The sequence below is a fragment of the Mauremys mutica genome, chromosome 12 (assembly GCF_020497125.1).
Source record: "Mauremys mutica isolate MM-2020 ecotype Southern chromosome 12, ASM2049712v1, whole genome shotgun sequence".
Lineage (NCBI taxonomy): Eukaryota > Metazoa > Chordata > Testudines > Geoemydidae > Mauremys > Mauremys mutica.
Window position 1 is genome coordinate 8,114,861 of NC_059083.1, and position 25,002 is coordinate 8,139,862.

Here is a 25,002-nt window from a genome sequence, read left to right on the forward strand (position 1 = left end):
CCAAAAAATTGTCAGGCTGAGACCACTGTCCAGTGCGCTATCCAGGGCTGGATTAACCTTTTGTGGGCCCAGCACCAAACATATTTGTGGGTCCCCATGGGGGCAAAGGAACATGGCCCAGAGAGAGGGGCCAGCCAGGGGCAATGGGGCATGGCATGGCAGGGGCAGCCCCGCTCCGCCCAGCCCACTGCAAGGGCTTATTTAGAAACTGGCAGTTGCCAGATGCAAAATGGCCCACCCGGCCCTGTGCTGCCAGCATGGCCCTTCCCCTTGGGGGAGGGCCCATGCCACACCACACAGCCCCCCCCCCCCCCCAGCACCCTATAGGTACCGACTCCATGAGTACTTCGGGGCTGGAACACTCACAAGAGAAAAATGGTGTGTGTTGAGCACATTACGGCAGCCCCGCCGATCAGCTCCCCCACCTTGCCCTCAGCGCTGCCTGCCTGCCGCTGATCAGCTGGTCAGCAGTGGGCAGGAGGCGCTGGGGAGGGGAGAGAGGGCTGGGGGTGCTTAGGGGAGAGTGCAGAGCGGGGCAGGAAGAGGTGGCGTGGGGATGGGGTCTTGGGGGAAAGGGTGGAGTGGGGGGGGCTGGGGCAGAGCAGAGGTCAAGCACCCCCAGGGAAATCAGAAAGTCAGCACCTCTGCAACACCCCCCTGACTCCCTATGGCCAGAGCCCCCCCACACCCGCTATGCCCAGCGCCCCCCCCCCAGACCTCCCACAAATTCAGTGTCCTGCACATCACCACCCCTGCCCAGTGTCCTCTGCCCACAGCCCCACCACAACTTCCCAGCACCCCACACAGAACCCCCACTCCCTAGTGCTCCAACATACAGATCTTCCCCACCCCCTCACAGCCCAGCACCCCCCCAGATACCCCAGAGACCCCCTCCCCCACACCCTGCCTCCCGGCCCCACTCACCGGCCCTGCTGGAAGGCGACTGTCTCTGCTGGTCTGAGCCGCCAGTGCAGCCAGGGCTGGTTCTGGGGCAGGGAATCACTCCAGCCCCTCGGGAGTGTTGTGGTCAGCCAGGCCATGGACTGTCCCGGCCGGGCTCCCTCAGGACCCACTTGCCTAGAGGAACCCAGCCAAGCCCCCCACACTGTGCCCCCCACCAACTGGCCAAGACTGGCCAGGTTTCTGCACCAGTCCCAGGCGGCTCAGCTCTGGGGAGACAGATGGGGCCTCACAGGTGGTGGGAAGCAGAGACTGCCCGGAGCCGGAGGTGCACTGGGGTCCAGCTAGGGAGCAGAGAGGAGACGGTGGGTGGGGCCAGGGGGTGTAGAGGAGCAAGTGATGGGCATGGTGGGAGGGAGCCAGTGGGCTGGCGGTGTCTTGGGGCACAGTGCAAGCAGAGCAGGCCTGGGCCCCTTCTGAGCATGGGCCTGGCTCCATAGCACCACTGGTGCCATTGTAAACCTGATACCGGTGCTGCCCAGTGCTGTCTCATTGTTTCCTTGTGCTCTCCTGTCTGTAGCTATCCATTGTCCCTCGTTTTACACGTAGGCCTGGTCTACGCTACAGAGTTAGGCCGATGCAAGGCAGCTTACGTCGACCTAGCTATAGACCTGTCTACACCGGGAGCAAAGTAGACACACACCAGCACTGCAGCGGCTGTATGCTGACCTAAGCGCGCTCGACTTAATTTTGTAGCATAGACCTGCCTTTACGCAATGAGTCCTTTGGGGCAACCTCTTTTTGTTCTATGTTTGTGCAGCACCTAGCACGATGGCAGAGGCGACACATGCAGGGGCATGGGAGGTCACTATATTAGCCGTTTGGCTTGTACTGAGCTTGCTCACACGGACTGAGCATGCTCAGTAACACTGCTGAAGCCGTCCGCCCTCACTCTGCCCCCTCTCCCCACGATTGGCAGGCACAGGTCACCTGTGCACGACGAGGTCCTGCTCCGTGACTGGCGCTCCCAGGCCGTGTAATAATACAAAATGATTAATAATCACGTGCAAAGCTAAGACAGCCCCTCATCGCCTATGTTAGAAGGAACGGAGCCCGGCTCAATTCCAGATAGGAGCAGCTGAGCCAACATTGCGAGGATTGAGACAGGGCCCAAGTCTATGCTACAGACATCTGCTGGCACCGCTGAGTCGCTCAAGGGTACAAAAAAGTGTGCGTCCCCATTGGACAAAGCTGCGTCAGCAAAAGCCGCTAGTGCAGTGGTTCCCAAACTTGTTCCGCCGCTTGTGCAGGGAAAGCCCCTGGCAGGCCGGGCCAGTTTGTGTCCCTGCCGCGTCCGCAGGTGCAGCCACTGGGAACCACTGCTCTAATGTGACCACCACTATACTGTCAAAATGGCCCTTTTCCCAGAACACCTTGTATCATGTGGGGGGCTGGTTTTACTACAGACCTGACCTACACCAGAAAAGCTATACCAGCATAACAAGGGTGTGATTTTTAATGATATGCTGGTCTAAGCCCTTGTGAAGACACAAGGGCCCTTATAGCGGTATAGTCTATTTTACATCCTAAACTAGAATAAACTGGGGGTATAAGCACTTTTATGCTGGTACAATGCTAGCTTCCCCCCTGCCCGCACACACACTTTAACGATAGTTTGATTGATTACAGTGGCAAAGCACGTCTAGCTCTGAGCATCAGCAGATCTTAAGGTGCTTTCCAATGGAGGGCAGGATCATTATTCCCATTCTACAGATGGGGAAACTGAGGTATGGAAAGGGGAGGGGCCTTGCCCAAGGTCACCCCAGCAGGAAAGTGGCAGGTGCTGCTGAGTCCCAATCCTGTGCTTTACCCACTGGGCACAAGCCCGTAGATCAGTGGTTCTCAACCTATTCACCCTGGTGGGCTGCATATGTGGCCCACAATGTGTTATGTGGGCCGCATCCAATACTACTTGTATGGCCCTGAGGATGTCACATGAGTCCCAGCAGTGCGCTGATTAGGCCCACGGGCCATGGGTTGAGAAGCACTGCCCCCAAGCCTTGCACCCCCATCCAAACCCAACGGGACCCCTCTACAAGGATCCGGCTTCCAGCCCAACCCTCTTGGGTTCCGGTCAGGTAGTCTCTGATCACCTCCTCCTGCCCGTGGAGCCGGCGTGGTGGCAGCTGCGTGCCCTGCTCCTGCCGACTGTGGAGTGAGGTTGCCGAGGCTGTGTGTGCTGAGACTCAAGGGCGGTCGTGACTGGCAGACAATGGCAACTCCATGGGGCAGCAGGTGACCAGAAGGATGGCAGGACCAGGGAGCGGGAGGCCTCCACCATGCTGAGCCCCAAGGAGAAGGCAGCGCTGGCGCTGACTCAGGTTTAGGGGGACGTGTCTGGTTTGGGGCAGGGCTCAAAAATGACTAGGGCAGGAGTGGGCAACCTACAGCCCGTGGGCTGGATCTGGCCCCTCAGGGCTTTGGCTATGCCCATGGGACTGCCCCCCTTGTGGTGGCCGTGGGCCCCGCGCCGCACCCGGAACCGGCTGGCACCATCTCCCTGCAGCCCCTGGGGAAGGGGGGCAGAAGGCTCCGTGCGCTGCCCTCACCTGTGGATACCTCCCCCAAAGCTCCCATTGGCCACGGTTCCCCGTTCCCGACCAATGGGAGCTTCAGGTGTGGAACCCACAGGCAAGGGCAATGCGCGGAGCCCTCTGCCCCCTCCACCACAGGGACGTGGGGCGGGCCACTTCTGGGAGCCTGTCTTCGCCCCACTGCCATTCCAGGCAAGCGGTGCCAGGCTGGAGCCCGCACCCCAAATCCCTCCTGCACCCTGAACCCCAACTCCCTGCCCTGATCCTACTCCTGCACCCCAACCCCCGGCCCTGCCCTGAGCCCCCTCCTGCACTCCGCACCCCCTCCCTGCACCCCAACCCCCTGCCCCAGCCCTACATTCATGGCCCTGCATGCAATTTCCCCACCTAGTTGTGGCCCTCAGGCCAAAAAGTTTGCCCAATCCCGCGCTAGGGCTTGAGTGGGGAACATGTCCAGGTCGGCTAGGCCTCAGCAGACCTCTACAAGCCCCTCGTGTAGACGGAGCCCCAGAGTCACTTTCTTCTGCACTGCTCCCAAATCCGAGGGCGCGTGAGAGCGACTGCCTCAAGCGCTCGGGAATCGTGAAACAGGGATCACCCGGGAAAACCCGAGCCTGGAGCTGAGGGCAGGAGAAAGATTTGGCCGAGCTACAGAGAAAGCTGTTGTCGGATCGGGAAGGCACAGGTAGGACAAAAGGACCAGCAGCATGCGCAGGCCTGTCCTAGGCACATGGTTCCCACCTCGGAGACACCCGAGGGGATCCATCCATTACACTATGGCAGCACTTGCCTTGCCACGCAAAGGACTTGGGTACGTTTCCACCCAGCCGCTCTCTGGGCTGCTCTGCCCGTGCATTGTTCTCAACCCCAGTTGAGAACAATGCACGGGTGATGTGGACACTGCAGTTCCCCAGGGCAGCCTGTTTACAAGAAGCCTGGTATCTCCTGCTAGTCCCCGTCTGGCCTCTGTTAGTCCCGCCCTCCTCCTCCTCCCACCATGAAACTAACTAGTTTCCTTTTCCCCAGCAGCCAGGCTGTTTCTGAGAAATCACTTGTCTTCAGCCAGGGCGTGAACCATATGATGTTAAAGGAAAACTCATTCATTTTCAGTTCTGTACGGGCTGGTGGGGAGATTGCCCCCCTGGGGGAAGGGGAGAATATCTCCTGTCCCCTGAGGCAGGAGTTCTCAACCTCTTTCTTTCTGAGCCCCCACCTCCCCCCAACGTGCTATACAAATTCCAGGGCCCACCATGGACGGGTCTCGGGCTCCAGGCTTCAGCTACTGGATGGGGGGGTGGGGTGGGGCCTCTGCCCCTCAGGGTGCTGGGCTTAGCCCTGTGGGGCACCAGGGCTCAGGAACCCCCGAAATGGCTCACACAGAGTACGGACTTGTAACACAGGCCCCCTCCCACACATACAATCTCATGGAGGTTGCAGCCTGGGCTGGGCCCCCCAGGGCCTCACAAAAAAAATCACAAGACCCACTTAAAAATGATGAGATTTTTAAAAAAAAAATTGTACAGTGCCTAGCACAGTAGGGTCCCTGGTCCAAGACCTGGGCTGCTAGGTACTACCATAATAAATCTAATAATGTACAGTGCCTAGCACAATGGAGTCCTGGTCTGCAGCTTAGGGCTCCTAGCTTCCACCCAAATATAAACAGCAATCCATTTGGGGTTCTCTTTTTGCCTTATGGTATCTGGTCACATTTTCATGCTTTACTCCACAATCACGAGAGCTAAAAACGTCCTTTTAAAAAAATGAAAGCTGAATTCTCGCCTGACACCTTATTTCTAGGGGCTGGAAATCAAGTGCCACATCGAATATTGTGAGATAACATTCTCTATGTCTGCGTCACTTCTTCCCCAGTCACCCTCTGAGTCTGTCTTTCCACTCATGATGCATAGCTACAAAGAAAAACAAATCCGTCACACTGGCAGCTTCCTCCGACTAGCTGAGAAAGCAGCTGCCCCTGGGACATTGCAAGGGACCCCTGGTTGGGAGGGGAGTGAATATCTCAGATCGCACAGAGCAAAAATCTCTACAAGGGTGTGCTGATGTGATCAGCGCCCATCCTGTTGATCAAACTTGTCAAAGTGTTTCCTTGAACTCCCTCATCATGCTGTCAGTACCTTTCTGCTGTCTCTGGATGTCCATACGCACAGCAATATACGACAACGCTCTATGCAGATGGGGGAAGAGCTCTCCCGTTGGCATAAAAAAACCCACCCCTACGAGCGGCAGAAGCTATGTTAGCAGGACACGTTGGTGAAACTTACGTTGCTCGGGGTGAGGTGGGGTATTCACACCCCCGAGCAACATAAGTTTCGCCGACACAGGCTGTTGTGTAGACGTAACCTAGGCTTAGGCTGGAAGTCTTTTGGAGCAGGGACCATCATTTTGTTCAGTGTCTGCGCAGCCCCTAGCACGGCGGTTCTCAAACGGGGGGTCAGGATCCCAAAGTGGGTTGCGACTCCATTTTAATGGGATCGCTAGGGCTGCCGTTAGACGTGCTGGAGCCTGGGGGCTGAAGCTGAAGCATGAGCCCACCGCCCGGGGCCAAAACCGAAGCCTAAGGGCTTCAGTTGCGGGCGGCGGGGCTCAGGTTATTAGCCCTCACCATCTGGGGCAGTGGGACTCAGACTTAGGCCCCCAGCCCGGGGTGGTGGGGCTCAAGCTTCGGTCCCCCGCCTCCTGGAGTCATGTAGTAATTTTTTTGTTGTCGGAAGGGGGTGGGCGATGCAATGAAGTTTGAGACCCCCTGCGGCACAGTGGGGTGCTGGTCCATGACTGAGATCTTCATCAAAAATAAAATAATGAATAAATCAGAGCTGCCGGCTTCAAAAGCAGGGACGGGATCCAGAGCTGAGGCATTCAGAACCAGGGGCCAGGAGACAGAGTGCTTGGGTGGGTTCAGAATCGGGGACAGGGTGAGGAGGGGGAGGAGTGGGACTCAGCTCAGCCCAGCAGAGTGTACGCAGGATGAAACAATGAAAAGGAGCTGCTTGATACGCTCATGGTATTGTGGGTTGTGCCTCTCTATTCCGAGAAATGCAACTGCAACCAGGAAGCAGCACACTGCACTCACTGCAAAGGCTGAGGTAAGCAAGGGGACTCTGGAGGGAGGGTTTTGTATCCTTCACTGTGGTGCTGGGGCGGAAGCAGCATTAAGGACAGGGCGGGGCTGTAACTAACCCAATGCCAAGGTCCAAGAAACAGGATGGGGGGGGAGGAGCCTCCTCCTTGCCCACACTGAGGGTGGGAGGGAGGAGGCAGGAAATGGGTGGGGGCTTCTTGATTCAACTCAGGATTCGTTTGTATCTTCCTGTATTTGAAATCACTGAAGTGGGGAAAGTGGCCCCTGACTTGCTCTGAATTTCGACCAAGGCCACCGAGCAGGAAGAAAGAAAAGGTCTGAGTTAGTTGCTGCTGCCTGGGCCTGGCAGAAGCAAACGGCAGAGGGAGGAGAAGCAGGGAACTCTGGACTCCTATGAGTTGTACAGAATTGAGTTTGACTTTGTCACTATTTAACCTTGGGTTAGTTTGTGGCTTTCACTTTCTGGATGACATTTTGTGTCATGTTCTCTAGACCCTTAAAAGCCTCATTTCTCCTCGGCCACTAACGCACAGCACAAGTCTCTCTCTGCTGCTCTTATTATGACAGGGGTGCGGGAACAATGTGTACAGTGGTGGGGCTGAGAGCCATCGAACCAACGGTAAACCCAGTGTATGCTGGAAACAACTTCAAGCCAGGGGAGGCGGCAGCACCCCCACTCCCCGAGTTCCAGCCCCTATATGGGGATTCTTTGTTCACATCACCAGACTTCCTTCCCCCAACTCCTCTTTGGGAGAGGAACTAAAACAAGCCAATGAAACAACAAATGCAAAAAAGGACACACACAGCTGTTTCTCATCACTGAGGGATTTGGCAAATGTGGCCCGAGGCACCTCCTTGGGCCAGGGATCACAGGCTGAATTCGGAGGGGATGTGAAAGGGGTTTAAGACTACACATACTGGTGAGTGAGTGTATGTTACACGTGCCCCTTTGTGCTGAGCCAGAGGATATGAGTCTAGTACAGCCCTAGCTACAGAGCTTTTGCCTGAGCCGTAGCAGATTGTGTTTTTTAGCTTTGCACTGGCATCAGTTACTGCCCGAGGTGCCGGGTGTTGAGTTTCGCTTGGGTTTTTTACTCCAAACTGGGATTAGATGCATGTGTAAGCAGGGAATGGTCCTACTATTGTGGGGAACTTTCCTGGCTTCTGCGCTACCCCGGTGAAGTGGGCTAGCGAAAGGATCTGAGTCCTTGCTCCCACTTCCTTTACCCAGAGGCCTCCCTGCCTTTGAGGACTCCCCTTCCACTCTCCTGTCTGGCAGAGTCCTCGTAACCCCAACAAGGCTGGGCCCAGGATTCCTGGGGGGCTCGACCCCCAACCCTGCTGTGGTCACCTAGGACAGGGGCTAAGGTGTCCTAGGGTGTTTTTTCCACACTGGGCACTTCCCTGACCCACTGATTATTCCATACAATTTAAAGCAAATACAAGTTGTTTAATTAACAATTAATTTTTAAAAAATAAGGAAAAATGGGAAAGGTTACAGCAAAACACATCACCCCGCTCTGTGCCAGGGAACATCACAACCAGTGTCTCTGGACAACAAGGCAGTTCACAGTCTGTTCCTTGTAGGTCCCTGGCCTCCTTCTCAGGCCCTGGCTGTGCTGCAGGGACGCTGCGGTTTAGACACTTGCAATTGTGGTGGCCACACACCTCTGGGCTTTGGGTGGTGAGGCCCTTCTTCCCAGCGTCAGCCCCCCGTCGGGTTAAGATCCCCCTCCCAGCCTGGCCTGCAAGAACCCTTGGCTGGGGGTGTCTTTCTGCACTGGGCCCTTTGCCAATGGTCCCTCCCTTGGCTGGCCCCAGTTGCTCACCACACCCGGCTCTGTGGCTGCAGCTCTGCTCCCAGCACTGGATCTGCTCTCCCTGGGCCGTGTCTCTGGCTCTGGGGCTGCAGCTCTGCTCCCAGCACAGGATCTGCTCTCCCTGGGCCGTGTCTCTGGCTCTGGGGCTGCAGCTCTGCTCCCAGCACAGGATCTGCTCTCTCTGGGCCATGTCTCTGGCTCTGTGGGTGCAGATCTGGCCGGGCTCTGCTCTCCAGTTCAGCTTGGGCCCCCCTGCTTTCTCCTTAGCTCGGCCCCACTCTGTCTGACCCAGGCAATTCCAGCTCACACGGAGGACAGGACCCACCCTGGCCTTCTGTCTCCCTGATTAGCTGCCCACCCTGTCAATCAAACTGACCTGGAGCATTGGCCTCTCGCCATTGCCCCTGGGGACTGTCAGTCTCAGGGTCCTGATTTCCCATCGACCCCTCCCCTTTTAGTGCTGGGAGCAGCCAACCAACCCCCCCCACCCCCACCCCACTGAATGTTAGTAAGGGGGCAACAGTGCCCTTACACATGGATGCAAACCGTGCCTTATAGTGCGTCACTCTGTCTGCATTTAGGGTTTGGACTGATGCAGCTACATCGGTGACTGCAATCTGGGCAGATCCCCCAGTGTAGACAAAGGCTTTGCTGGATCAAACCCCCACAGACCCTGCCTTTAGAGAGGAATCCATCAGCGTAACATCAGCTGACAGAGGCAGCCCAATTGTTCTAACTACTATGGGAGTGCCTGTGCTGTGGGTGCAACCCCAGAGTTCAGGGGCACTGCCCCACTCCCAGAATTCCTGGGCATGTTGCATTCTGGGTAATCTTACAGGCCTGCTCTGCAATGGCTTGGGCACTATGGGACAGCAGTGTGGGAAGGGGAAGGGCCGTTTGCCCTGATGATGTGACCACAATAGCACCAGATGATTCCCTCTGCTTGTACTTGGGGGATCTTGGATGGGTGGATGTGCAGTAAAACTAGGGTGACCAGATAGCAAATATGAAAAATCAGGACAGGGGGTGGGGGGGTAATAGGAGCCTATATGAGAAAAAGCCCTGAATATTGGGACTGTCCCTATAAAATCAGGACATCTAAGTAAAACGCTGACTGATGCAAATTGTAATGTGGATACGAGGGAACGGGCTAAAGGATAGACCAGTCCTGTATCTCTCTAGTGCAGACAGGCCCTTGGCTGCGCTCCCTTGACTTACACCCACTCCGCCCATGGCCAGGGCAGTTTCTCTAATTTGCATGATGTAGGTTTTCTACACCCTCTTCCAGCTCCTTGGCGGCTAGGTTCGATGGGCTGCTGCCCCCCATTAGATCCTCTGCCTTGCTGTCTCCCTTTGCTTTGCTCTGCCTTCTACGCCCTTTCCCCAGCTCCCACATCCCCTCCAGCCTCCCAGTTAATGCCTCTGCTTTGCGGTCTCCAAGTTCCCATGTGCCTGGCTGTCCCCCACAGCTCCTCCCCCTTGTGCCTGGGGCTTCCCCCTGGCCCTCCCACCCGGTCCCTTGTGTTGTGCTTCCATCCTCGCTTCTGTCTCTTTCTCCCCCTCTGGACTTCTCAGGACCTCGGGAGCGAACTGAGGTTTGCCTCCCTTCCTAGCACAGCGGGGGGGGGGGCTGCTGCTGAGCTCTTTAGGAAAAGGGGGGGCATTTTATGTAGGTTCTTGGACGCCCTTGTGGGTGAGTCCCTTTGAAAATGCTTTGCTGCAGTACACTGCGCCAACCAGGAGGGCAAGCGTAATAAAAGCTTGGAGCATTGTTTAGTGGCTTTCATTTCTACGGTGCTAGGGAGGTCACTATTCAACAAAAGCCTTTTTTCCAGTCGAAAGCGTGTGTGGGTGGAGTTAACACTGGGAGCAGCTGCCCCTGGATTAGTTTAACTACCAAGGTGCAGCAGAAGAAGTGCTTGTCCCAGCCAGTCCAGGCAAGCCCTGGACTGGCAGCAAACCTACCCAAAACCGTACTGTCTGCTCTGCAGCCGACACTGGTGGTTAAAGCCTCTGGCTTTTTCCAGAGGAGACAGGCCCTAAAGCTAGCAATTCGCAGCTGCAGAGGCAGTGTGGCCTAGTGCGTACTGGCCTTTATTCCGGTGGCTCTGCCCCTGGTCTGCTGGGTGAGTCACTTCCAGGCTCCGGGCGTCAGTTTCCCTACTTGTAACATGGGGACAAGGATCCTGACCTCCGTTGTAAAGTGCTTCCTGATCTACTGCTGAAATGCACAAGGTATTATTATTATATTGAGTTTGTAAAAAATGTGACCAAAGAGCCTCAAAAGAAGGTCTGTTTTTTAAAAAATATACTAGGGGGACTTAACGCACGTGATAGATACAATATAAAATAACGAGAGGCGATTCCCATCATATCGCTCTTCGTTTCCTCTCTGAGATAAACAGTCCCAGTCTTTCAAGAACATGCAGATTATTTTTATTTATTATGTGTATTATGGCTGTGCCTAGAGACCTCAGCTGAGATCAGGGCCCCGTTGTGCCGGGCGCTGCACAGACACACAGGGAGAGAGAGTCCCTGCCCCAGCTGAGATCAGGGCCCCGTTGTGCCGGGCGCTGCACAGACACACAGGGAGAGACAGTCCCTGCCCCAGAGAGCTTACAATCTAAATAGACAACGGGTGGGAGAAAGGAAGGTTTATTATTAATCTACCCATTGTTCTGAGTGATGTATTAATGAACCAGAGGATGAATGACAAAAGATCCCCATGAAGCTCGTTAGCCCTGACATCACATCATTATTGATTTATATTATGGCAGGATCCAGAAAGCCCAATCAAGGGTCAGGGCCTCATTGCGCTAGGTGCTGTACATACCCGTAATGAAGCAGATAGTCCAGGGGTGGCCAACCTCTGGCTCCGGAGCTGCATGCGGCTCTTCAGAAGTTAATATGTGGTTCCTTGTATAGGAACCAACTCCGGGGCTGGAGCTACAGGCGCAAACTTTTCAATATGCCGGGGGTGCTCACTGCTCAACCCCCGGCTCTGCCCCAGGTCCTGACCCCACTCCACCCCTTCCCCCAAAGCTTCTGCCCCTTCCCCTGAGCCTGCCATGCCCTCGCTCCTCCCGCTTCTCCCCCAGAGCCTCCTGCACACTGTGAAACTGCTGATTGTGGTGGGCAGGAGGCACGGGGAGGGAAGGGGGGGCGCTGATTGGTGGGGCTGCCAGCCAGCGGGAGACACTGGGGGCAGGAGGTGGGATGACGGGGCTGCTGACATATTACTTTGGCTCTTTGGCAACATACATTGGTCAATTCTGGCTCCTTCTCAGGCTCAGGTTGGGCACCCCTGAGATAGTTCTTGCCCAAGAGTGCTTAAAATCTAGTGGTCCGACAGGATGCAACTGGTTGTTGAAAGGGACAAATGGGGTAGGGGTGAGTTGGGCAGATGAGGTGCTACTAAAACAAATAGTTTTGCAGAAGTCACAGCTTGTAAAAACTCTTGGTTATATTACAGAGCCTTCAGGCACCGTCCAGCGAAGGACAACTGGATTAAGAGATCCCAGGAATAGATGGGGAAAGGCACACAGAAGGAGAAAGTCGAGCCAGAGAAGCTGCTTGAAGTCCAAAGTGATGCAGAGAAAGGAGCAAAGTCAGGTAACAACTGAGTATAAATGCCCTGGGGGAAAGTTGGGGCGTGTCACTGAGTCACAGAGAGAACCAGACTTTCCAGAGAGGGAGGAGGACAAAAGGTATTTGGGCTCAGATCCATGGAAGAAGCAGCCTAAATTCCGCCATGGAGCTGGGCCTAGGTCTCCTCAGTGGAGTCCTCTGCACCAGCACCCAATTTACGTGCAACCGGTCACCGTTACCGTAATGCCGCTGAGAGCAGGACGAGATGTGGGGTCGGATGGAGGGAGATAGATGGCACAGAAAGGATACTTAAAGCCATGGGAGATCACCTCCCGGGCAGGGTGTGAAGTGGAAAAGACGAGGGCCGAGTTCTGTAAGCTTTAAAATGTAGCTGGCACATCCTCAAAAAACCTGTCATGGCAAAGGTTGTGCACACGCACAACCTCACATGTATGCATGGAACTGAACAGTGGTTGGGCCCAGTTGAGTAACTGGGCCATGTGGCTGCCCGACTAGTTCTTGCGAATGGGGATTTCTGTGGGTGTGACACAGAAACATGCCTTGTTTTTTGGTTCCTGCAACATTTCAATCTTCTGGAAATTTGGGGCCGAATACCAGGGGAAGGGTGGGAAACAAAACAGAGGTGGTGTCATCTGTGTATACAGCGCTGGTGAGACCATTACTGGATACTGTCTCCACTTCTGATGTCCACACTTCATGAAGGATGTTGGCAAATTGGAGGGGGTTCAGAAAAGTGTTACAAGATTCGAGGTCTGGAAAACCTGCCTGAAGAATCTCAGTCTGTTTAGCTTAACAGAGGGAAAGTTAAGCGTTGGCTTGATCGTGTTCTATAAGCATCTACACGGGGAGAAGATCTCTGAGAGAAGAGGGCTCTTCAAGCTAACAAAATTAAGGCAGAACAAGATCAACTGGCTGGAGGCTGAAGCGAGACAAATACAGACTAGAAATAAGGTGCGAAGTTTTAACGATGAGGGTGATTCACCTTTGGAACATCTTGTCTGAAGACATGGTGGATTATTCATTGCTTGGAGTCTAAGTCAAGACTGGGTTTCTCTCTAACATCTCTGCTCCAACTCGAAGAGACATTATGAGCACAGTGGGTGGAATTCTCTGGCTTGTTTAGGCCAAACTAGATGGTCAGAGAGGGTCTTTCTGGTTTTAGACACTATGAATTAGGCAGCAGAAGCACTTCAATTCTACATCTACTCGTAACAAGGTCCCTGCTTGGTTTATCGGGGGGATTGAACCCAGTATCTCTGGCTCTAAAAGCATAAGCATGTATTGCCTGCCTGAAGCCTTACCCTGTCCTGTGCCTCTGAAGGCTTGGTCACATGCTGTTCTCCTACCTACGTCCCAAAATACCCTTTGGTTGTCCATAGTGCTGGTCTCTAGACACCACCACAAAATACCCCTGGGTTTCCCAGGGGTCCCCATTGCTGAGTAGAGCTGGTGAGTCAGAGAGGAAGCTAGCAGAACTAGCTGGCGGAACTTGATTGGGCAGATAAAATAGCTCATGATGAATAAACAAAATCAGTGGTTTTGTGTTGACATTTAAAAAGCAGCAGTTGTCTAAGCTGTTAACAGAAGGGATGTGGGTGAGGGGAAGGGATGAGAGTCTATTTTCTAGCTACTGGGGAGGCCCCAATAAGCTCTCTAAACTGTAGCCTTCACGTATGACTGTTCAAGGTCTCCATCTTTATCTTCAAGGCATGCTGTGGCCTGGGCCCAATATACCTAAAAGCCCATCTAAAACTCTGGGATGAAGACCGTGGTGGACAGCTCTGTTCCTCTGGCCCAATTGAACCCTCAACTATAGGGTAACGCTGGTCTGTGTGGGTCTGTTTCTTCAGGTACAGCTCCCAGCCTGTGGTGTGAATTCCCCCAAGAACTAAGTAAGGACCATCACAAACCTCAGCACCTTCCACTTCAAGTGCAAGGCACATTCTTTTGACCAGCCTTCTCTTAGACATAGAGCAACGGGTATATTTATTATAAAATCAGATGCATCCTGCCACAACAAGACACTCCACTGCACACATATCTCCCTCTGGAGAGAGGCTGAGAGAACAAACGTGACAGATGTGTAGCCACGTTTCTTAATACACGGCTGGAAGGCACTCAGGTACGGTGATGAGCATGGTATAAATACCAATTTTGAATAGAACAGACCTTGCTGAAATGTTTTACATTATTACTTCATTAGAATGTCCTGAAAATGATATACCTTCATAACTTTCCACTGAAAAGTTCAACTGTGCTGAAAACATATATTGAATACAATAGAGTGAAAATGATATACTTTGATCATTTCCCCTAGACAATTTCAACAAAATCAATATGCTCCTCCCAAATGCTTCAGCAGTGTCAAATCAGAATTTTCCAACAGAAATTTGGAAATTTCAACTAGCCGTAGTGTTAGAACTGATTGAAATTTCTCATTCATTTCCCCCGAAAAGTGTCCTTTGAGAGACTTTGTTTATTTTTTCCAAAAATCCCGAAAATGTTTCATTGCTCAAAACTGGAAACTGATTTTTTTGGTGTGGTCTGTGCAAAAAATCCCAACCCAGAATAACCCCCCCAACATTTTTCACAAAATATGTTTGCCGCTGTCCAGACAGCTCTGTGTGTTCAGCAAAAGTGCTCATTCGATGATGATTGAATGTGTCTCATTGGCTGGATCCCACAACCATAACAAGTGTCTGCTTGTGACCTACTGCTATTGGGTAGAGGTAGGGGGCGCTGTCTCTCTGGCTCATTCCCAGCATGCCCCTGGCAGCCCAAGAAATAGATTCATAGAGTTGAAGGCCAGAAGAAGCCATCAGATAATTTAGCCTGACCTCCTGTATAGCACAGACCACTACATCTCATCCAAATACCCCTACGTTGAGGCCAATAACTTCAGTTAAACTAAAGTATTTTAATCCTCAGAGATCAGGAGAGACTGAAGTGCCATCAATGCCTGCTGTGCTCCAAGCAGCACCCCGGAACCCCCATATTCACCATTGGCATATAGTTATGGTATATTTTGTACAAGGTATGCCTTGCGAGGTATCATTTTAAAGGGCTTGATCTGTTGAACACAAATAGCCTGTTGGATTGTTTGTGCTGTCATTGGATGAGAAGTTATGAAGTTTTGCTACAGATGTGTAACTGAAATATGTTGGGAACACCCACAACCAGCCTTTCAGGTGCAACAATTGAGGCGCTAGACACGCTGATGGTCCCTTACAGAAATCCACACTCTCAAGGTCTATCCCAGGAACTGTATACAATGGAGATGTCTCGGAGAGAGCACACACACAGTGGGGAAGAAACTATAAAGGAGGGGAAGTGACATCATCACTTGGCTTCACTCCCTCCACAACTCAACACCTGGAAACACATCTGGAGAAGAAAGACTTTGAAGGGAGGAGGTGGCCCCAGACTGGAAAGAAGAATCCCAGCCTGTATATTCAGGAACTGTACCAGCTATCATGGTGAGACACTGCCTGATTCAAATCCTGTCTAGTTTATAGACCTCGGGTTTCGATATTACTTTTATTTCTTAGGTAACCAACTTTGATCTCTACGCTTGCTACTTATAAGCACTTAAAATCTATCTTTCTGTAATTAATAAATCTGTTTTATATTTTTCCTAAAACAGTGTGTTTTGGTTGAAGTGCTTGGGAATTCTGCTCAGGTTTCAAGGACTGGTGCATGTCCTCTCCACATTCAGGGAGGGGCAGACTGAGTAATGAACATACATTGGTCAGGCTTCTGACCAGGGCAGGATGGTACAGCCCTTGGGTCCTAGGCTGGGGAACTGGGGGGAATTGGCTGGAGCCTCTATATTGTTGGTTCATGAGTGGATGGCAAAAGCATTCATGTAACTGCAGCCGGGTCTGTCCCTGCCTCTGGATGGCTGTGTAAATGCAGTACCTGGAGAAGTCTGAAGCTTGTCACAGCATCACATTGCCGAGAGAGATCCCAGGTTAGTAAGCCAGAGGGCTCAGTGGTACCCCAGTTTGAGGTTGTAGCCCAGGAGAACCCATCACACCCGCGTCTCCTGGAACACCAGGGAGGTCGGAGATCCCTCAACATTTGAGAATGATTGTCTCCCAATAAAATGATAGCTAGTTATCACTAGTGAATCTGCAGGTGGCTAATGAGACCAATCCGGGATCCACAGATCTTGTCCCAATTGGGGCGGACATTTTCCAATGGAAGGGGCGGATCTGGATTGTTGAGTCAGGCTGCGGAGCGTTCTTTTCTCCTTTCCCTTTCTCCATTTCTTGTTGTCTCCGTTGGATCTGGACATACTGGCATCCTTGGCACAAAGTCCCTTTCCATTTTGCTCGATCGAAGGCTTGGGTTTCCCATGAGTTTATGTCAATATTGTACTTCTTCACATTGGCTTGGAGGGTGTCTTTGAAGCGGGTTTTTGTCCAACCCTCGACCATTGGCCATGGCTCAGCTGTGAGAATGTGACCTGCTTCAGGAATCGATGTTCTGGCATTCAAAGAACATGACCAGCCCAACGGAGTTGGTGGCGGACGGTTGTAGCTTCAATGCTGTAGGTTTTGGCTTGGTACAGAACACTGTTGTTGGTGTGTCGGTCAGCCCACTTGATTCGGAAGATCTCGCGGTGGCACCGTTGATGGTATTGTTCAAGGACTTTGTGAAACGTGTCTAGATGTCCCAGCAGGCAACCCCATGTCCCATGGGTACACAGGCGGGCAAGACCTGACCCCCAAGGCTCCTGCCAATCTGACCTGGGGGGAGATTCCTTCTTGATCCCAGATCTGATAATCAGTTACACCCGGAGCATGTGAGAAAGACGCACCAGCCAAGCATCTTAGACATCTAGAGCAATTCTGGTGTCACAAGCATTCTTAAGTAGATGCTTTCCCTTTTGGCCTGCAGCACCCCCTCTGGCTGCTTACTGCATTGCAATAGGAGGGATTGGAGCTACCTTGCTGCCTCCCTACAAAGTTTGACTATCTTTGCCTGAGTCTATGGGAGCGCATGGCAAAGGACGACCTTTTGAAATATGTTCAGCGTCAGGCTGACAAGGTTGGGTGCCCCTGTTGTAACTCGCGTAAGTGTACCTAGTTAACATGCTGTGGGGTCTGTAGAGGTTGGATCTTGTACAAAATTTACGAGTCTGCTACTGCTTCCTACATTAGAGGATGTGCCCCGTTAGCTCAAGCTGCAGCAACTCATGCCTTTAGATCCCCAGGTTCAAATCCCACTCATGGCCTGAAGCTAGAAATTAGTATGTTTGCTATCTATGGCTGGTTTCACAGTAGTTAGTATGATGCCACCTGGAGTAGAGTGATTTGCAGGTGGTACTCCAGTTCCTAAGCATGGCCATGCTAAACACAGGGCGCCTCTGGTGGCCAGCCACGGTATGGACGTGAGTCTGCCGCAGCTTCTGAACTGAGGAAGCTGGGTTCTTTAGCTCAAGTAAGGGCTTGTCTACACCACGCAGGTCTCAGCGACAGGGCTGTGTCAGCACAGCCTTATCGCTAAAAGTCGGCGTGTGTAAATGCTCTTTGTCGGCACTTTTTCTGACAAAATACTACCACCCTGCGAGCGGCGTTGGCTTTGTGGCAGGAGAGCGCTCCTGCCGACAGAGTCACGTTCACACTGCCACTTGCCACGGCAAAACTTTTGTCTTTCGGGGGAGGGCTTTTTTAAGCACATGGGAAAGACAAAAGTTTTGATGACAACTTGGCAGAGTAGACAAGCCCTAAGAAAGGCCTGGGCTGAAATCCTGCCAATGACCCATTCCTAGGGCCGCTCAGCTGTCTCGCCAGTGGGAGTGCTAATCGCCTTTTCTCTTTCAGATTATGCCCACGACACCGTTTTCAAAAATCTCTCAGCCCGTAAAGCCAGAGCTGGAGTCACGTGCTTGATCAGTATCATGACCATCCTCATCCTCACCCTGATAGTAGCTCTGGCAGGTGAGTTGCCAGCCCTGCATGCCTGGGTCTCTGTCTCCCCTTTCCCCCTGGAGCTGTCATGGTCACAGTCCCCGATCTATAGCTCCTGCACCCTGCAATGCTGGGGGGGGGGGGGTATGGAGGGCTCCAGGGCCAAACGGCCCCCAGTTGAGCAGCTCATCAGCCACCTCATAATGCTGTAGCAACCACTGGTGCCCCTTGAAGGCAGGTTCTCTGTGCACCTCCGTGAGCTACCAGCAGCTGGGTGGCTGACCCAAGGGGGAGGAATGAGGTGGAAACACCCCATCACCCCTTGAGGATGGTGGGGATGAGGGAGGAGGGCTGCTGAAGGTCGGGACTGGGGAGGGCAGCAGGGGGTGTCACACAGTCCATGCGCTTTCTCCCCCATAGCCCAGTGATGTATCCTAGCAGGCTCGAGTGCGAATGCTGTCATGCCCCCACCTGGCAAACGGGGACCGTGACCCCGAGTGCTCCTTGGCAGATTGCTCCCAGATCCAGGGAGGAGTAAAGCCACCGAAGAGCTAAGAATGACTGGAATCAACTTCCCCCCGATAATCTCATTTTAGCCAAAATTTAGACTGCAAGCTCTGGTACAGCGCCCTGCACCATGGGGGCCCGATCCGTGCTGGAGACTCTAGGCACTAATATAATTCCGATAACAAAGAGGTGCCTATTCCACCATTGCCAAACAGCACCCTCTACGCCTCCCCATTGTCAAAAGCTCCGGGACACACAGCTGTGACCTGTACAGCAGGAGGCTGGCTTTAGAGGAAAGGCACTGGGGTGGAACTCAGGAGATCTGGGTTCAAATGGTGCCTCTGCCACAGGCTGTCTGTCTGACCCTGGGCAAGTCATTTCATCTCCCTGTTCCTTAGTTCCCTATCTGTAAAATGGGGTGAATGAGCCTTCCTTTCCCCCAGCCCTTCTCAGTCTAGACTGAGTTCTATGGGGTGGCTCTCTACGAATTCAGCGCCATATGACAAAGCCCCCGCCCCATACACCCTACAGCGCAGCGGAGCAGGACGGAACATGTGGAAAATGTAAAAAGTGACGTGTCTGAGCAGGGGAAGCTTAGCAAATGGCTCGTTCATGCTGCAGTTTTGTTTTAGGGCCTCGCTCCCCACCCCCGTTTGTATTTCCTCACACAGATAAGTCTCTGGCTACCCGTGCAGGAAAAACCTCAGTGTCCGCAGCTTCTCATCCCCCTCCCTATCCCCTAGAGATCAATCCCGGTGACTTAAAGGACCATTCTGGCCAGTTGCAATTGCCGCAACAGGTTGGGTTTGAAAATGTCTGGCTTCAATCAGCACCTGTTCTAGGCATTTTTATCCCTACAGCTCACTGCCACAGCACCCCCTTATGCCAGGATGGGGCATTGCAGGGGTTCACCTGTGTTAGCTCTGATCTGTATGCTTACTACTTATGATCACTTAAAATCTATCCTTGTGTAGTTAATAGATCTGTTTATTATTATTATTATTATAACACCTGGTTCTGCAATGGTTTGCAGCTTTTGTGGTCAGCCAGGTCACCCCAGTCCAGGCTGAAAAGTGCAAAACTACCTCCACCCCCCAAAGGCTAATGGCCAGGCCCTCTAAGCCTCCCTCTGGGAGTCATTTCTGGGCTCTTCTCGCAACTTCAGGTCATTTGTAATCTCACCTCTTCTGAGTCCCACGGCCCAAAAGGTCCACCACCCTCTACCAGGTCATCAGCCTCTTGTTCTCTCCTTCTCAGGGAGGTTTTCCTAGACCGCCCCCCTTTCTGGGAGTGGAGGGGGACCCTGCAAACCCTTTCTGGGTTTCAGCCCAGGGACCCTGTGTTTAAGCAGCTAAAGCCCTTATTCCTTCTTACCGCCACCTCTCTGCATTCTGCATCCTTCCGTCTTTTCCCTCTGGAAGTCCGGCTCCCAGCAGAAACCTCTCCAGCAGCCAGCCTTCTAGCCGCAGCCATTGCTAACCGGCCCCTTAATCCCAGCTGACTGGTCCGTCTGTTAACTCTTTCCCTGGCTGTCACAGCATGGGGTCTACACACCCCATCACAACTCTATAAAGGCTGGTATCATTATCCCCTTCTTTTATAGAAAGGGAAACTGAGGCATGGGGGGAGGCACTTTGCCACTGATTCACATCAAGAAACCTGGGGATAGAACCCAGGAGTCCTGACTCCCAGTTTCCCTCCAGTCTAATCCGCTGCACCTCACTCCCCTCCCAGAACTAGGCTAGAACCCAGGAGTCCTGATTGCTAACCACTGCCTCTAACCACTAGACCCCATTCCCCTCCCAGAGCTGGGGATTTAACCCAGGAGTCCTGACTCTTTGTCCCCACTCCCCTCCTAGAGCACCCCTGAAATCAGAGAAAGGGAGGCTTCATTTCTAATCCCGTCTGCCCTCCAAGCCATTGCCCGAGCTCTCAGCGAGGCCTGGATCGGAGGGGATTGTTTCTACTCGTTCCCCTTGGATACGGAAGGTCCAGTCCCCCGTGGCGCTCTGCCTTGGACAGTCACTGAGGCGGCTCAGAGAGAGCGAAAGGTGCTGACATTCCCGCTGGGTGGTGTTTCCCTCCTGCGCCGCGTGGCAATGGAGACCCAGGCCCTGAGATGAAAAGGGAAAGATTTCTCACCTTATGTCGCTTTCTTGTTTTCAGTGGTAATGTCTCGTGTCCCCGAGCCTCTTCTTTCTGAGCCCTGCTGCCCGGACGGCTGGGTCGGGTACCGAGGGAAATGTTACTATTTCTCTGAAGCGGAAGGGAACTGGGAATCCAGCCAGCACAACTGCTCTTCCCTCGGTGCCTCCCTGGCTGCGATCGACACCCCACAGGACCTGGTAAGGGACTGGGGCAAATAACATGTTTGGGGTTTGTTTGATTCTCTGGCAAGTCTGAAAAAAAAAATTGTTTTGCATCTGCGATGGGGCGATGTCCCCAGCACCTGCAATGCCAGGGAAAGGACCCAATTAATCATGCTCTGCACCTGGTGGGTAGTAACAACCCACCTCTTCAGCAAGGGAGGTGAAGCCAAGGCTTGTAAGTAGACTCATGGAGCTCAGCTGGGGGAAAATTGCAAAGGAGAGAGGTCTCGTGGGCTAGCGGTTAGCAGGCAGGATACAACCAAGGAGAGGGGCGGAAGGGCTGTGAATTTGAAGCCTTTTTTTAATCTTTATCTGGCCTTGTTCATGCCGCCCCTGGAAGGGGTTTAACGCTTGATGTGACTTGGCCGGGCGGCCGAGCCACAGAATATCCTGAGGGGGAATAAGGAGAAGAGGCAGGCGGAGAAAGACTACGGCCGGCCAAGGAAGCGGCCGTTGGGGGCATGAGGTGAAGTCCCCTGCAATGCTGTATCAGGGCAGGAGGGGGCGCCCTCGATGTGAGGATGTGTACCTGTCATAAACAGATAGTTAAGGGTTAAAGTCTCTTTTACCTGTAAAGGGTTAACCAGCTCAGTAACCTGATGAACACCTGACCAGAGGACCAATCAAGGGACAGGATAATTTCAAATCCCTGTGGAGGGAAGGCTTTGTCTGTGTTCTTTGTTTGAGTTGTGTGCTCTCTTTGGATCTAAGAGAGGCCAGACATGTCTCCAAGCTATTTCCTACTATCTCCTGGAGTATTTCCTACTATCCAGTATAGTGAGTATTAGTTAAAAAGGCGGATTAGTCTTTTGAGTTGCTTTCTATATTTGCAATTGTGTGTTTGCTGAAGGAATTCTTTATTTCTGTTTGCTGTTACTTTGATTATGCTGAGGAGGAGGGAGGGGAAGTCCCTCCAGTTTTTATAAGTTAGACCCTGTATTTTTGCATCCTGGTAATACAGAGAGAGTGTACTTTTTTTTCCCTTTCTTTAATAAAATCTTTTCTTTTGAGAACTTGATTGATTTCTTCCCTTGTTTGGATTTTCAGGGGAAAGGGAGGGGGGAAAGTGAATCCCTCTTTGGTTGATTCAAGGAGTTTGAATCAGGTATCTCTCCTAAGCACTAGGAGAGGGGAGGAGGGAAATGGTTTGTTTCCCTTTGTGTTGAGATTCAGGTTTCAATCTGTGTTCCCCAGGGAAAGTTTTGGGGGAACAGGGAGTGTGTCAGACACTTAAAACTTGACTGGTGGCAGCGAGAACCAGATCTAAACTAGGATTTTAGTTTAGAGGAGTCCATGCAGGTCCCCATCTTGTGAACGCTAAAGTTCAAAGTGGGGAATAAACCTATGACAGTACCATAGAGGCAAACTCAAAAGGAAAACTTTCCAAATTGTCAAACTGAAAAGTTGGGAGGGCCCGAAATTTGTTTTGGGTCAATTGAAATGTTTTGTGTTGATTTCCAGTATTTTTTTTTAAACACTTAAAAAAAAAATGAATGGAAAGTGCAGTGGGGGGCCCTGGTGCATCTTGTACTGGGAGGCGACATTGTCTGAGGGTTCTGGCCACTGAACCCAGCCCTGGCTAGGCCTAAGGTGCTACAGTAAGCGTGCAATTGCAGGGACCTCAAATCCCTCTGGGAGAATCTCTCCTCTCAAGGAATGGCCCAGCAAAGCTCCAGCCCTGGTCATCTCCTGGAGGAGGAAAGAGGCTCTTATTCCTTCCCCAGTTCAGGACTTCCATGCAGATTGGCCATAGTAAGGTGAATCGAGCCGAGAAGGTGGCTTGATTTTAAACCTGAACCTCCCCAAGAGGACGTAGAGAGGCTCTTAGGTAAAGAGGGGCAAGTCTGTGTTTTTTGGTGCATCAACCACTTTGAAAAATTGATTAAAAAAACCACCCCTTGTTTCGGGTCAGACTGCAAAAGAAACATTTTCAATGAATAAAAAAAGTTGAAAAAAAGCCATTTGTGAAATGTTTCAGCGTCAACAAATCCGCATTTTCCAATGGGGGGAAAAAAGACGTTGTGTGAGAAAAGTTTTACACAACTCAACCTCTGGCCTTTTCAGAGCATTCTCTCTTTTCCCTACAAAGCTGCACTCTGCACAAAGGCTGCAGAGAGGTTTAGTAGATCTACTTACTTGGGTGGTGGGCCCCCAGGAATGCTTCTAAACAGACCACATTCTTGTAACCCCCTTGTTTTAAAGGCTTTCCTGATGCGCTATAAGGGACGCACTTACCACTGGATCGGCCTGCGGCGGGAAGAAAGCCAGCCCTGGAAATGGGTGGATGGGACAGAATTCAACAACATGTGAGTTCTGCTTTCTTTCTATGAAGTTTCTCCATGTTAGTTCACGGGTGCTAAATTTGCTCAACAGGCTGCTAAACATGCACCTTGGTATGGACCTTGGCTCTGGCTTGGATTCTGACTCCTGTCTGACCCCTGCAGCACCAGCACGGACCCCGATTTCTGATTCAGGCTTGATCCTCTTTCTCCCACGGCTCCCATTTTGGTCCTCGTTGGGGAGGGAGGAGCTTGGCGGTGATCCAGGAGCGGGAAATCCCTTCAGAAAGCTGGGCTGTCTCTGCCTTGGACTCTCTCTGCCTCTGCCTAGCGCTGACTGGCTCTCCCCCCCGCCCCCCCTCGTCTCCTGTTTGCAGGTTTGAGGTGAGGGGAGGAGGAAGCTGCGCCTATCTGAACGATGTCGCTGTCATCTCCTCGAGGTGCCAGACAGAGAAGAACTGGATCTGTAGCAAACCCAGCCTGCATCTGAGGAAGGACCAGAATGGGCTGGAACAGAAGAGGCCTTAAAACAGAAGAGGCCTTCGGCTCATCCTCGCCGAAGGCAGCCAACAGACCTGTATCCCGTGACACTCACCGGGTTGCTTTCCCTGCTACGCTCGCTGTGCTGTTGGGATGTAAATGACCAGGGCCAGCGTAAGGATATTTTGCACCCTAGGCAAAACTTCCACCTTGCCTCCCCCCCCACTCCTGCCCAGGCTGCAGCCAGGTGCCCCCACTCCCGGATGCATACAGGAAGAGGTCCCCATGCCCCCCCCCCGCTCCCCTCTCGCCGCGCTCTGTGGCTCCCGGGAGTGTGAGCTGCCGCTGTTGCTGCCCCTCCCAGAGCAGGCTCAGGGCCCAGTGCCTCAGCAGTGGCTCACATGCCCGGGAGCCGCAGAGCCCAAGTGCAGCGAGGTGGGAGCTGGGGGGCGCACGGGGGCCTCTGCCTGCATACATCTGCTGCAGCCTGCAGGAGCCCCCGGGGAAGGCACCAGGCCGCAGCCTGGGCAGGAGGGGCAAGGGGTGTAGCTGCTCCCTGCTAGCGGTGCTGCTGCCTTTGCAGGATTCCTGACCCTCTGCGCCGCACTGGCTCCTCCATGGCTGGGGCTCGCTGCCCCGCAAGCCGACGCTCTGTCTCTCTGGTCTCTCCAGAAGACGGCTCCTCCCTGCCGAGCCAGGGCACTGCTTTTTGGCGCCCCCAGGGCCGTCCTTAGGATTTATGGGGCCCTATGCAGTATTATTAAACTGGTGCCCCTATGCCCCATGGCAGCCTGAGCTTGCAGCCCGGCGGGGGGGGGGGGGGAGCACGCGCACACAGGGCAGAGGGACAAAGCAGAAAGAATAACAAGATGCCCGGCCCGCCTCACTGTGGCATAGAGTCACAGTTCCCCGCAGAGACCCTGTAACGGGTTGACTCACCCTTGCGGCGCCTCCTGCTGGTGACGCCGGGAATTAGCTCGTTCCAGTGTCCAGAACGCCCTCTGCAGGCCGGTGACCTGCCTTCCAGCTACTGGCGCCCATGTCCCTCGCAGGACCCCTGTGCCCCTTTCACATGGGGTGCTGCCTCCTGGCAGTAACCCCTTTCTCTCAAGCTCTCCCCTCCCCAGGGAACCCCCACCCTCTATTCCCACCTTGCCTCAGTGTATGGCTACTGCCAGTCATTGTCTAGCCCGACGCCCTGGGGCAGGCTGCAGTATCAGCCAACTCATCCCTGGCAAGGAGGGTTTGGACCTGCTGCCTTGGCCTACCCCTGGGCTGCCCTCTGCAACCCCCAGTACCTGTTAGCCCAATGCTAGGCTGCAGCCTGGGGCTTTCCAGGCTGGAGCTCCCCAGCTCCTCTGCCTTTCCCCAGCTCTGCTCCCCTCGGGTACCCTGTGTCCAGCTCCCTGCAGCCAGGCCCATCTCTGCCTAT

General features: G+C 53.2%; 1 protein-coding gene across 2 annotated transcripts; it reads left to right on the forward strand.

The window, feature by feature from the left end:
* The first annotated feature begins 6,459 nt into the window (after positions 1-6,459).
* Positions 6,460-24,759, forward strand: LOC123344972 (C-type lectin domain family 2 member D-like). Of its 2 annotated transcripts, none has more exons than XM_044981477.1 (6): positions 6,460-6,595; positions 11,884-12,023; positions 17,849-17,965; positions 20,609-20,787; positions 23,014-23,117; positions 23,468-24,759. In XM_044981477.1, the coding sequence occupies exons 2-6, from the start codon at positions 11,939-11,941 to the stop codon at positions 23,616-23,618; spliced, it is 636 nt and encodes a 211-aa protein (XP_044837412.1). In that variant the 5' UTR covers positions 6,460-6,595; positions 11,884-11,938; the 3' UTR covers positions 23,619-24,759. The 2 variants fall into 2 exon arrangements, with proteins under 2 accessions (XP_044837412.1, XP_044837411.1); XM_044981476.1 differs by lacking the exon at positions 6,460-6,595 and adding an exon at positions 7,361-7,511.
* The last annotated feature ends 243 nt before the right edge of the window (positions 24,760-25,002 follow it).